Here is a 13,645-nt window from a genome sequence, read left to right as displayed (position 1 = left end):
TGACAGCCATGAAAGATGAGGCAAATTGCTCAGGTGGTTTGTCTCAGCTTGTAGCAGGACGGATAACGGGACTCACACCCCACATTGCTGCAAGCCCTGGGTAACCCTTCCTCAGCATTAGCTGGGTCCTCTGCTGTGACAGTTGTCATGCATCCAGCAGGGCCCCAGGAACACAAACCTTTGTGGAGCACACCGCAGTGTGATCAGAGCACAGCTCCTCCTCTTCCAGGCTGGCAAGGCTTGGGGCCTTCTGGCGTTTCTCTGGTGTTTCTTCTTCCTTCTCTCCATCATTTCGCCTTCTCTTCTTTTCCTGAGTGCAGAAAAAGAACAAGCCAGGAAGTGAGTCGGTCAAACTGCTTATTATGCAACAACAGTGATTTTTCCCATCTCCCAGGCTTCCTGCTTTACACTAAATAAACAGAAAAGCACAGAAACTTTGTGTTAACATCATCTAATTTGGAAACATTCAGGAAGCAGCTCATATGTCATTTGGAAGGGAGGGCAGAAATCAGAAATTTTGCAGGTTCAAGACTCCCAAATGGTATGAAAAGGGGTCCTTGCATCAGTTATAAAGATCTCTTACCACAACTGAGATAGAAAAACATTAATTTCTCATTTAGAGGCCAAAAGGAGAGAGAGAAGTTACCTTTAGAATAAAGGGTTTGAAAGGGTAACACACAGTTCAAATGCAAAAATCTTACTAGCCCTAGACAGTCAAAATCAATTTATGACAAATTATATTTGAAGCTCAGCCCCCTGACTTGCACACTGCTTGAATTCCAGCTTTGTCTCTCTCTTCCCCTCCCCTTAACCAGGAATTATCAGAACCAAAAAAAAAAAAACCACACCAAAAAAAAACCACCACCTCAGCTGGGAGCAATGCAAGGCTAAGAGATCTATCAAGATAAAGTACTCTAAAGGTGTGATAAAGGCTGGGGAGAGAAAAACAAGCAGTATAATTTAGATTTGAGTTCTGTAAAGCTACTCACTGCCCACAAAGCCACAGGAGAAATAACACTTTCCTCCTTAGTATGACAGGGACATGGCAAAGCCCCATAAATTCTGAGAGCAAACACACTCCCCTCACAAAAGGGCAGAGGTTGCCTGCAGTGACCACAAGAAGGCACAGCACACAGGCAAAAGTGGCACCAGCCCCAGGTTATGCTGTGAAGGCACATCTAATGTCTGCATGGGCTCAGCTTCCAGCAGCAATGGTGAGCCAGGACACAGGAGAGCAGCCCCCAGCATCAGCTCTCCCATCAGTCCTCTGAAAAGAAAGCTCCTCCTGACCCCACCTCTTGCTCAGCTTGTTCCTCTTCCTTCTGCTGCTCTTGAACAACTTCTTCCTCCTGGCACAGCCTCTCTTCCTCTCTGATAACCATATTCTCCTCTGGGCTTCCCTGATCCAGCTGGATCTGCTCCAGTTTGACTTCAGCTTCTCTCACACCACTGTCCTCTTCTTTGTAGGACTGCCTTGGAGACCTAGAGATGGGGGAGAGAGCAAAGAATAAAAGCACATTAATGAGCATACAGACACCATGAGGCACCTCACACCTCTAGAAATCCAATTTTATCACTTCCCCAAGCCTACAGCATGCTGGGTATTCCACACCAGGGCTCACAGCCAGTTCCAGGCACCCAGATGTAACAGCAGTCACATCTCACTCCCCCCACTTTAAGTGTCCAAGACTCAGCTCAACTAAGAGCTGTGGCAGAGCTGAAGGGATCTGCACATTACCAGCATCATGATGGGCAAAACTCATAGCAAAGCAGAGAAGAGCCCTCTACTCAAACCTCTGGCAGAGAGGACACTGCTACCATGATGTGGCACTGGCTCAATTCCCTGCCTGGCTACAGCTAAAATTCCAGGTGCACCAGCACACCCTGCAGTCAAACAAATCTGATGCTGCCCCCATGGCTCCAGCATTAATTCAATGTGGGGCACCAAACAGCCCTTCCCTGCCTAAACTCATCTTCCACGTTAACAGAGCCTCTTGCTGCAGGAGGGCCCAACCAACAGCACATGAGCATGCTTCTCAAGCTGAAGCTGAGCTCTAGGGAAAGGCTGCAGAGCCACTCCCCTGGAATCATTCCATGGGCAAAGCACGGTGCTTCACAAGCAATGCTGTATTGACACTTGGTCCCAAGCCTCAGTTTTGCCCACTGGAAAAAATTACACCTCCACTCACATCACTCATCTCATATCCCAGCAAAACAAAGGAGCGCCAAAGCAGATAGGGTCACCCCATGGCTTAGGGGTTTAAAAACCACAATGGGTTTGGTCCAGGAGAATTGCTCCAGGTCTCCAAGGCTGCAAGAGGAGACCCAGGAGTATGTTTATGCAATCAGCTTTGCAAGAGCAGAGCAGCCCATGGCTTTGGGCACAGGGACACTGGGAGTATATAACCCCAGAACTCTCACTGGCTCACAGCCACACACCAAGCTGTTATTGCCATCTTACTTTCCCCAGCCAAAAGAGCTTTCTCCTCCCACCCAGTTCTTAGAAAATCGCCTGGCTTGAGAGAGCAGGGCTAGAGAGCTGGCTAGCAGGCAGCTGCCAAAGGGCAAGGCTGACTCACTGCTCCTCCCTCAAAAGGCAGCACCAAAACACAAAAACAAGTTCCAACAAGACCTTTCCACCCACCCCTCTGCTGCTGGGAAGGCAGCTCGCAGGTCAGCCCCCATCCAGCCCTCCACATTGACTACATGAGGAAAAAGATGATGCATACACGGGCTCGCTTGACTTGTTTCTCATCATCCTCTCACCAAGAGCAAACAGGCTCTGAAGGCCCAGGAAGCTAGCAGCTCTCCACCAGGATGCCAGCAAGGGCTCCAGCTCAAGTACAAGCTCATATTAAAAATTAAGGCCAGCAAACAGAGTGCACCCATAGGATGCCTTTCACACCACAGCAATACTGTATGGGAGGCAGCTAGACTGGCACAGCTTCACTTTCTTGCACACAGCTGATAGCATGGATTTCCTACCTCAAAGAGGAGAACCAGGACCAAAAAGAAAACATACATTAGCACCAAGGCCCTTAGGGAATGCAGGGCCTGGTTTAGTTCTATCCAACAGAGAGCAGCTGTCTCCATCCACTCTTTCACCACTTAAACCCCAGGATTTGCTTCATCTTCAGTTAAACAGGAGCAAAGGGACTTGGGAAAGCCTGGCCACAGCACTGCTTGTCCCAGCCCGGGGCACCACAGGCAAACACAGAACGTACCCGTGCTCACACCACACTCCAAGCTCGTCCTTCGATGAAGCAGGTCCCCAAGGAGAAAGATGCTGCAAGGACCTTACAGGGCACAGCCCCGGCTGTGAGGGCAAGCCCAGCCTTTGCACAAAGCCTGCTCCCAGCAAGCCCACAAAGTCCGAGCTCCTTCAGCCACCTCTCCCAGCCAGCCCTTAGCCAAACAGCCAGCACCTACTGCTCCTGCTTTTAAAGTACCACCTCTCACTGATGGGCTTCACCTGCCATGAACCCTCCCCTGCTCAGCACCCTCCCATCCCACTACAGGATAAACACCAGCATCACATAAAAACCAACGAGAAATACCTGGGGAGGATAATGTTAATTCCAACTAATTCTCTTTTGAAGGCCAAGGAGGGAAAAGCAGTGGCCTTTCTTTCCAGAAAAGTTCTTTGCAAGGGGGGCTGGAAAAAGAGGCAGCAAACCAAGAAGCAGATGATTGCTCCCACAGATGTTATAATTATATTGTCCTGGGCCTTGGAGGTGCTTGAGAAGAGTTTGTGGGGTCAGGGCTGCAAAGGTACAGCTTGCAACATGGTTTAGCCACAACGTTTCGAGAAAAGTATCAAAACTTTGAGCTCATTTTTATTTATTCAGCAGTAAATATTAAGCTTAAGCATTTTTTCAGTCACAGAATAGTTTGGGTTGGAAAGGACCTTTAAAGGTCATCTAGTCCAATCCCTCTGAAATAAGCAGGAACCTTTTCAATCAGATCAGGTTTCTCAGAGCCCTATCCAACCTGACCTTGAATGTTTCCAGAGAAGGGGCATCTACCACGTCTCTGTGCAAAGAATTCTTCATTGTAAAGAAGAGGCTATGCCAAAAATTCCCTACAAAATCAAGCTGCCAAGAGAGCTGAGTCACAGAGTTCATGTGCAGGTAGATAAGTATCCAAGGGAAGTGGTTAAGGCAGGAGTTTGGTTTAGTTCTGTAAGGGAGGAGTGATGGGAGGGCTCTCAGGGCTCTTTGCTGCCTGTTTTTCCCTCCTCAGAGAGGAGTCAGGCACAAGGTGGGCTGGGGCCATAACACCCACTATGCTGACATGAGCCAGGAAGCAGCAATAACTTAGAACAGCTTTTTAGGCTGGCCTGGATTATGTTAGAGACTGTTTCAGCCCCTGCAGCAGCTCAGGTGGCTTAAATCTGCTGTTGTCACTCCTCCAAACCCAGGAGTCCTGGCAGGCTGCCATGGCTTGGAGCACAAAGCTCAATCCAAATATCCCCAAAGCTTGGGGCTGTCCCTGGGCCATTCCTCCCTGCTAGCCCAAATGGCAGGCAGAGAGCATCTGCCCCAGTGGTGTGGGCCTGTTCTGTCCTGCTGATGATCCAGACTCTGGCCTCCTCCTTACACATGCTAGACTTGACCTGGCTTTGGTCACCACTCCTCAGGGACAGTCCTTTTGCTGGGGACATGGGTACCCGTCCCCTTGGTTCATCTGTGTCCTACCCACCTCTGCTTGCGCTGCTCGAGCTTCTGGGACCAGTCACCGAACCCCTCATCTTCCTCCAGCTCTGAAGTCCCAGATGGCTTGAAGTCATAGCTGAAACACAGCAAGAAGGAAAATTACCATGAGGGGTATGCAAAAAGGCCTAAACCTGGCCTGAAAGAGCCACAGACTGACACAGTCCTTCTCCTTTCAGTTATTCCATTTATTCTTCTCTGGGTGAGCTGTACTGTTGAAGATAGCCATGGCAAAATCATTGCAGTATCTGTGGCCCTGGCCACAAATGTGTGCTCAGGCTAACAGAAAAGCTCCCAGGGAGCAAGGGAGACTGGCTGAATGCTGTCAGAAAACTGGCTGCTTCCCTGTGTCCCTCTGCAAACCCAATCCGAGGAGAAGCACAAAGCCAGCACAGCCCCATCATCACCACTTCAGCTGATGTCCATCCCTCTGGCTCCCAAGAACGCTCCTGTCTTTCCTTGCAAAGCCTCTGTCCTCATGACTATTTCTGGTTTTCTTTAGTGGGGGTAAGGGAGAACAGGAGGTTCACTCTGTCCCTTTGGAGCAAGGAAATGCAAGGGTGGGTTTGAACTAAGGGGAGTGACATGGATAGGACGAGTCACAGCGTGGGAAGAGCCACAGGAAGGAGGGGGCAGGATTTACACAAGAGAGAATGAAGCTTTTCAGAAGATTAATAGCCAGGGCTGACCCTGGCTGCATGAGCAAGCCCAGGAGCCCAGGTGGCTGTCAGCAGCTGTAAACAAAACCAGGGAATGGCCAGAGAAGAAGGAACATCCTTGTGGTTGAGCCTGGCCCAGCAAGCTTTGCCATCATGGAGCAGGGAGCAAAACCCTTCATTTTAGGAGTTGTACTTGTCATTGCCCTCTTAAGCACTCAATTAAATTTGGGCTATGCCAATGGTCCTGTGGGGCCAGCAGCATGGCTGTGCCCATGCCAACAGGACTGGAGCCTGCAAGCTGGGTTACTGGGGCTGCTGCACGCTGCTCTGGGCCTGAGGCTGCTCACGGCACCAACTGGCCAAGCAGAGACCAGAGATCTCATCTGCTGTTTTAAAGACCTTTTCAAATTATTTCCTAGCCCCTACATGAAGGGGGGGTTTGGAAAAGCTAATGACTATTATTACTTTCCAGACCTTCTGTTTGCTTTTAGAGCAGACTGAAGCAGCTCGGTCTGCGGAATATCACTGTGTATTTCCACAAAAAATTGTGAAGGTGTTTTGCAATGCCATTAAAAAAAAAATCCTGAATAATTTTGGAAGTATCTTGGCAAAAAAAAAAAAAATTAATGGAAAAAAAAAGGTTTTCATAAATAACTTTTACTTTTTTCCCTAAAATGAAGATGTTGCTTCTCTGTGACTATAACTCCAAATCCTGCCACTACTTTTCCATTGTAGTATTCCATTCAATAGATTTAGAAATAAATTGAACACATAAATAGTGGTAAGACTGAGGACTTTGAGACAAGAATTTGGCAATTCAGAGTGCAGACTAGTTTTTCTGCTAGCCCCAGTGCTGCACGGCATCTGGACTGCTGAACCATGGACATGGGGAGGCTGCAGTAGGATGTGGTGTGGGATGCTGAGGATGTCATCCTATCCTTTCTCCAGGTGTTTCCTCTCTGACAGTAGAGAGCTCAACAGCTCCATAAATGCCTCCTGAGCTATTTCCATGTAGGACTTGCCCCATTAAAGCACAAAGTTTATTTTAACCCTTGGAGCTGTGAACTGCACCAGCTCAGGTGCTGCTTCATGCTTCCCAGTGCCAGGGCAGCATCCTCCAAGGAAGGAATGGGAAGCCCAGCCAGGATAGGTGATTGCTTGCACTGTGATCTGCCTGAGATTGTGCATCACCTCCTCAGGCACATCTGTCTTTGCATGTATCAGGAAACTCCATTACTTTTAGTGTAGGATGACTCCCAAGTTGAAATTTAACCAAGCACTGAAATCACTGGCAATGGGAACTCCCTACCAGAGCCCAGCCTGCCCCAAGCTGTCCCAGTGTCAACTCTCAGGGCAGTAAAACCCCCAGCCTCCATCCAAGAAAACTATCAAAGCAGGACTTGTGGGGTTTCCTGCCCAAAGAAAAAAGCACACTGTTTGCTAGTGTGCACTAAATCCCCCAGCCCAAACCTCTCAGAGAACTGCCCCATCTTCCCCAAAACACCCCAAACAACGGGGACACACACTCGGGGGCTGCAGAAGGGGTTTGCTGCAAGGAAAACATGTGTTGCTGAAGGATTTGTCCACGGGTGTTTCTTACTGGTTTTCCTGTGCCAGGGCCACGCTCTCTGAGCAGGGGACGGTGCCATTCAGGCCCTCTTCTGCCTGGGACCGCAGCTGCTTCTCCCGCTCCCGCCGCCGCCGCTCCCTCGCCGCCTCCTCCTCATCCTCCACGCTCCACTGCGCTGTCAGCCTGCCAAGCCAGAGAGAAAACCCATCTTTAATGCCATCAGGCAGTCCTGTGAAACCTGGTAACAATCCTCTGAGGTGTCTGGCTCTCCCCAGCAAGCAGGAGCCTTCTGCAGAGGAGTGCTCCCACCATGAGCAGCGATCCTCCAAGTGGCATCCTCACCTCCATCAGCACAGCTTCACAGTGGGACTGACTGATGGGCAAGGACAGGGTGGGACACAGGGATGGGGAGAGGGGTGCAGGAGAGCCTGCAAGTCTCTAGAAGGAAGATGTGGTACATATCTTCTTCCCACCTGTCTGTGGGCTGACGCCCGCTGGACAGCACCATTCCCTGAAAAAACAGCTTTGCACCCCCTCTTTGGAAGGGTTTGTAAATGGTCCTGCAATGCTGCAAGGTGTCTGAAGGGTTTGTAAAGGGTCTTGCAGTGCTGCAAGATATCCAACACCTTCATCTCAAGCTTTGGCCCACGGAGGGCAAGATCTGTACCCTGGGGATGAGTTTCCTTAGGCAGTTGAGCTGCTCCTGCCTGACCAGGAGCCAAGGAAACAGTGGCAGATGGCAGCACCTATGTCCTGCCCTGCTTTGCCCTGCCTGGCTTCCTGTCAACCCTGCAGAGAAGAAAAACCTGCCCTGGCTTCTCCCAGACATCTCAACTGCTGGACAATAACGCCTCTGTGAGCAGAAGAGCCTCTTGCATCCCCAAGGAAGTGATAAGGTGGATGCCACATTCCTTCTCTGGTGATAACGCCAGTCCAGTCACTCCCCACGTGGGATCAGCTCCTGCTCTACTGGCAGCACCAGCTGAGATTCAGGCAGAAAGGGACATGCCATGGGGTGGCCACCAGTCACCCAAAGGGCCTATGATGGCAGCTGGAGCTGGGCAGGTCTGATTGTAGTACACAGGGCTGATGCTGGTGTAGATGCCTCCTCACCCCACTCACCCCTAGCTCAGCCAGGTCCAAAGCAGACACAAAAGCTGTTTCCCCTGGCATTTTCAAGCCTGTTTATAGAAATGTCTTTCAGGAAGGCACACACATGGGAGCTGGGAAGTCCATCTCCCACCAGCAGCAGGACCCAGACCAACCTGTACTTCCCCACCTCAGGCACACCCTGAGGACCACAGTCCTCTTAGGATGAACCTGCTCAATGGGAGATACAGTGCAAAATTATTCAGAATGGAACAAAGAGCCTGTGGAAAGGAAAATGGGGAAAAAACCCAAACAAATGCCTTAGTTGAGACATGTTTCAGCCCAGTTTGAGTGAATGAGGGGCAGGTTTCAACTGGCCCCAGGAGTGCCACTCTACCAGCCTGCCCGGCTTTGCCCTCAGTCTGGACTATGAAGCACGTGAGAGGGCCTGACTTCACCATGGGTCTCACCAAAAAGCTGTTTTCTTTTGAAGTTCAGGGCAGATACCTCCCTATCCCAGCAATGAGGGAGGAAAAAAGCCCATTGGGATTAATTGATGAAAAACATAGCCTTTCTAATTACACTGTGAACCTTGTTTCCCTTTCCAGGGAAGACTCACTCATAGCCTATTTTACTCTGCATTGAGCTTAGCCCCAGTAGCATCCCTTTGCACAGTGGTCCAACCACCACCCTCTCACGAAGCTGGGGATGACTCCAAATCACTGCCCTCCCAAACTCCCACCTGCCCCAAGGCAGCAAAGCCAGGTTGTGAGCCCAGAGAAGAAAGGCTGCCCATGGCTGCTGTGCCCACAGAGGAGCAGTGAACAAAGCAGACCCCAGGATTAGCCCAAGAGACTGCTCCACTGCTGTGCAGTTACTGCCTGCCTTATTTTGGGTGGGGTCCTTCTGCAAGCACCAAATTCAGCTCTTTCCCTTTTTACCCCCTCATCGCCCCTTGCCACCTGGGTCTCCATGAGGAACAAAGCAGACCCAGGCCCGAGCCTGAACTCCCCTCCTCCCTTCCCTACTCATCCCACACTCCTATTTATTATTTTTCCTCAGGTTCCCATAGAAACCCTTGTCTGTGGACCTGGCAGGAAGCCACCATGTTGTTGTTTTTTTTTTTTTTTGTTTTTTTTTTAATATATAAATGAAGTCATTCATTAAACCCTGCCATGATCTCCCTCCCTTGTGCGACAGCTCCAGATAGTCTCCAATTCGGAAAGGCTCTTAACCCCCTCTCGCCTGTATCGCCCCACTTATGAGAAGCAAAGTCCATGTTTATGTCAGAAAAAGTTAGATTTTGATTACAATCTTTCACTCCTTCCTCCAGTTCCTTGGGAAGCTGCTCCAGAGGCGGTGCTCCACCAACACTCCCAGCTTGGGCAGGGTGCTCTGGAGTGGGGGGGTCCCTTCTGAACAACATGAGCTTTCCACACTGTGCGAGCAACATTGGTTGGCAGCCCTCTCCCTTTCCCAGTTGGATGTGACTAACTCTCTCCCCATGACCTCACCGGCTCGCTATTCTGTCCCTGCATCCTTCAAACAGGCTGAGGACAGAGCCGGGGGCGACCGTTCTGGGGAGAAGGATTTTTCTGCAAAAGCAGAGAAATAACTTTCCCAGCTCCCCTTGGCACAGAGCAATCCAGCTTTGCCACAGAGCAATCCCAGCTTCCAGGTTGCCCGCTGCTGTGCTGGGATGTGTCTCAGACACTCTGCGCATCCTGGGGGGCTGCGATGCTGGGAACACCATGGCTCTGCTCAGCAAAAAGGGCTGCAGATAAAGCCCCCACAGATTCAAAGATACCAGCACACTCCAGAAAACACCTAAACTGAATTTATTTTCAGATTCTGAGCTCTCTGTCATGCTCAAATAGGCTGGTAGGGGAGTGAGGTTTAATAAGTGATGCATTGGGGTTCAGTAATCACACTGACAAGCAGAGGAAAAAGGATGATTACTTTTGGACTGACCCAGCAGCACAAATATTTGTCTTCAGTGAAAAACAAACAAAACAAAATTAAGCAAAAAAACACAAGCAAATGAGAAACTAAGGCTTGCCAAAGTCCTTGTGTTTGGGTCAGCTACAGGGGTTTGTTGGACCCCAGACAAAATGTGCCATTTCAGTTTGGACAAGCACAAGTGTGAGCAGGGGGTCAGCTGTTAAATTGCCTTTCGAAGCAAAAAGGTGGAAAGATTTAATTTCCAAATGGTTCCATTTACTAAAACGGGGCCATGGTCTCCCGTTTGCTCTAATTGCTCACAACCGCATTCAGTAACTCAACGTACTCAGCCCACAGTGGTATTTCACAACCGTCTTTCCCAATTCTAGAAATAATTACCCAGTGCTTCTAGATCAGGCTGATCCCACGTATCTTCTCCTCCAGCCAGCACTGCCCCAGATTCGTCCCAGGCTGCGGAGGTTTGGGGAAAAAGCAGAATCATAGCTGCCAGTGGGACCAAGAGTTCTCAACTTCATTTCACCCATCACAGGATGGGGAAATGGAAAGCAAGACTTGAAGCTTGAGGAGCTGCAAGATAAGCTACAGCATGCTACACTCCTGAATCCAGCCACCTGCCTTTACAAAACCCCTCCACAGAGGGAGTCTCGTGCAATGTGAAAGGAAATTCATCCCCTTAAACAGACTTTACTGTGACTGGAGAAGGGAGGAGAAAAGGTAGAGAGACCTCAGTGGCCCAAGTAGCCCAGAGCTGTGGCAAGATTTGCTCCAGCAAGAGCTCATCACAGGGCTGGGTCATTTCTCTTACACGGTCCCTACATCTCTGCCAACAGCTTCTGGATGTCTTGGTGGAGCCAAACGCGCTTTGTGGAATGGGCTTCTCCCTTCTTGAGGACATCCTGCAGGGGTAAGGATGAGCTGAAAGCGCTTTGGTTCAGCTGTGCCCACAGAGACACTGCCTACAAGCATTCAGGATGCTTAGATTTCTGCTCTGACCAGGGCCAGCTGCCTGTTTCAGATCCAGCTCTTGACCTCACCTCCCTCTGGACCCCCAGCCAAGGGAGGGGCTTTATTTCTGTTTGCACTGCAGAACACCTCTTCCTGCAGCACAGCAGTACAGGCACCCACATTCTGGCTGCCCTGTTCCACATGGCCACAAACGCCCGCTCCAGACAAGCCAGCATGGCTGGGAAGGTCACGTTTCCTTTGGGCAATTCCTCACCGGCACTTGAGGAGATTTTAATATTCAGGCAAGGGAAATTTCTGGCAGCAGATGAGCTGTGTTTAAGGGAAACTCTGCAGACTCAAGGAGTCTTTTGCATGGTTGACGGCTCAAAGGAAGCTTTGTTGGCCCAAACCCAACCTTCAGCACTAAAGCTAATTCCAGAAAGGAAAATCAAATGCCTCCCACAGGCTTTGAGCTTTTGCAGACCTGCGCCAGAAAAACTCAGGAACCCTCTACCAACACACTGGACATTGCTGTCTCCTGAGCTCACCAGGGTACCAGGCCAGGAGTGTGTTGGCTTTGGTTGCCACCTCTGTTGAGTAGGTTGTCCCCACAAAGCCAGGGCACAAGAGGGAAGAGGTTTTGGGAACAGGATTTAGGAGGAGCCAGGTGCAACCCCAGAAGATACATTACCCCATCACCTGTGAAAAACCCAGTGTCCACCACAGCTGGAAATATCCCCTGGGAGCCGAGGGGCTGCATGAATTAGAGAAGAACTGGGAAGGGCAGCCATCCCATCTCCACTCTTTTGAGGTCTGGGGAAAGGGAGATGCCAGAAACCAATGCAAGGGACCTTCCCCTTCTATGCAATCCCCTGCAGCCTGCATTGCCCTGTCACAGTGCCAGATACAACACCAGTGCAGAATATGGCCTAGGACCATCAACAAGTTCATTTGCTGCTGAGCAGAGCTGCCAGGCTTTATTTCATATTGCATTTATCACACATTTACAAAGGGCCCTGACTGCTGGCAGGAGATGTGCAGCTCACCCTGTCACACGACAGGGAAGAGGACACCCTCCGAAGGCTACAACTCCCTCACCCACTTGACCTTCTGCTAACAAATTAATCACTTATTAGTGGCATATAATGGCTCTGTGTGACTGAGTCAAGTATGCTGAAATACACAGATAATGCCTCCACTCATGTTATTCAGGACCACTGGTGTCAGGCCACCACAGGAGTCATGGGTTTCCATGCCTTAGGAGTAACGTGGCTGGATAGCAAAGATTACAGCTGGGTCAATCATCCCACTGCATAATGAATGGGGTGAGGATAGCAGTACAATACAGGGAGACTGAGAAAAGAAATAAAATCAAGAATTATGATGTCACATCCTGAAGTTTATTTCAGCCTTGCCTCGGGAGAGTTATTCTAGCTCCGAAACAGCAGTGTGTCAGTCAAAGGCAGCCAGAGATACTCCACAAGCCTCTCCCTCCCATACATTCATGTAATTCCTCAGCTGCATTGCTCCGTTCAGAGTCCACGCTACAGAGTTTGAACAAGAAGGGGGGCAGGGGGAGAGGAAAAAATGCATCTATGTACTTCACCCTCAGCCTTTTTCTCATACCAAGATTCCCCACCCCACACATAGCTGTGCAGTCTCCCTGTTTCTCCTATAAATCGTGGGTCACCTTCAGGATGTGAACAGCAGGATAGAGCTGCTTCACACCCAGGAGTGGCCACAGATCCCATCTCCACCTCCTGCTAGAACTGGGGCTGAGGAAAGGCACAGCACGTACGGGGTGATAAGGACACACCAAGACATCTGAACAGAATATGATACATCCTAAACTTTCATCGAGCAGAATAGAAGGAAAACCACATTTAGCCTCACAGAGACCTATCTCCTTTTTAAAAATAAAAGCTACTCTTCTTTTTTTAAACAGATCTTGGATTTCCTCCACACAAGCACATACCTTTTTTGCCCTGAGAAGGATGTGCAGATGTACAGCCACGCATCACATGTACCATGTATAAAACTCTGCCTAGTTTAGCCTTCATTAAATCCCCTGTGAAGACTGACCTGTCACTGTGGCATGACAGGCAGGGAAAGCCCTAGGAAGGTAATTTACTGCTTCCACAAGCAAAACAAGACACACTTGAGAAAGCTGGTGGCAAATGGCAGGAGGAGACCCTGGAGAAGGGATGAAAACAGGGCTGGTCCTTCATCATGAGCTTCATCCGTCCCCTGCTGCCACTCACAGGACTGTGGCTCCAACAAGGTGCATGGAATGCTCCATGCTTCCAGACGCCATAGGTGATGCACAACCACTCACAGAGGCATGAGGCAACCAGTGGGAACAACTGTTTCTTTTTATTAATATTGATTTTAGTCACGGCAGACAGAATCCAAACGAATCGCCTCCAAGATGATGAATTGCACCCTCAGGACCGTGGGTCCCTAGCACACAGAAAGGCTGGTGCAATCATGTATCAACATCACCGGCCAGGAATTTGGCAGGGAGGAGGAAAGGGCTGGAGCCTGAGCCCTCCCAGCACTCCACTGCATTCAGTAGGTGTGAGAAATCAGTGCTGGGTACAACCTCGAACCATGGCTCTTTCTCACGGTCTCTCCATCTCAGCCCTAAAGTTCAAGGAATTGGAGGGGTTTTCCTACAGGGCAGGAAGTCTGGGCTCTGTTTTTGCAAG

General features: G+C 49.9%; 1 protein-coding gene across 2 annotated transcripts in view; it reads right to left on the bottom strand.

The window, feature by feature from the left end:
• LSP1 (lymphocyte specific protein 1) overlaps nt 1-13,645 on the bottom strand; it is a 48,403-nt gene that overhangs the window by 16,702 nt on the left and 18,056 nt on the right. For both annotated transcript variants that reach the window (XM_068193942.1, XM_068193943.1), the window contains exons 2-5: nt 6,972-7,124; nt 4,702-4,791; nt 1,296-1,482; nt 179-310 (exon numbers count right to left, since the gene is read on the bottom strand). In XM_068193942.1, the coding sequence (XP_068050043.1) occupies nt 179-310; nt 1,296-1,482; nt 4,702-4,791; nt 6,972-7,124 (562 nt within the window). The remainder of the gene's footprint in view (nt 1-178; nt 311-1,295; nt 1,483-4,701; nt 4,792-6,971; nt 7,125-13,645) is intronic.

The sequence above is a fragment of the Anomalospiza imberbis genome, chromosome 6, assembly GCF_031753505.1.
Source record: "Anomalospiza imberbis isolate Cuckoo-Finch-1a 21T00152 chromosome 6, ASM3175350v1, whole genome shotgun sequence".
In the NCBI taxonomy this organism is placed as follows: domain Eukaryota; kingdom Metazoa; phylum Chordata; class Aves; order Passeriformes; family Viduidae; genus Anomalospiza; species Anomalospiza imberbis.
This window is presented reverse-complemented; position numbering and strand designations above follow the sequence as displayed.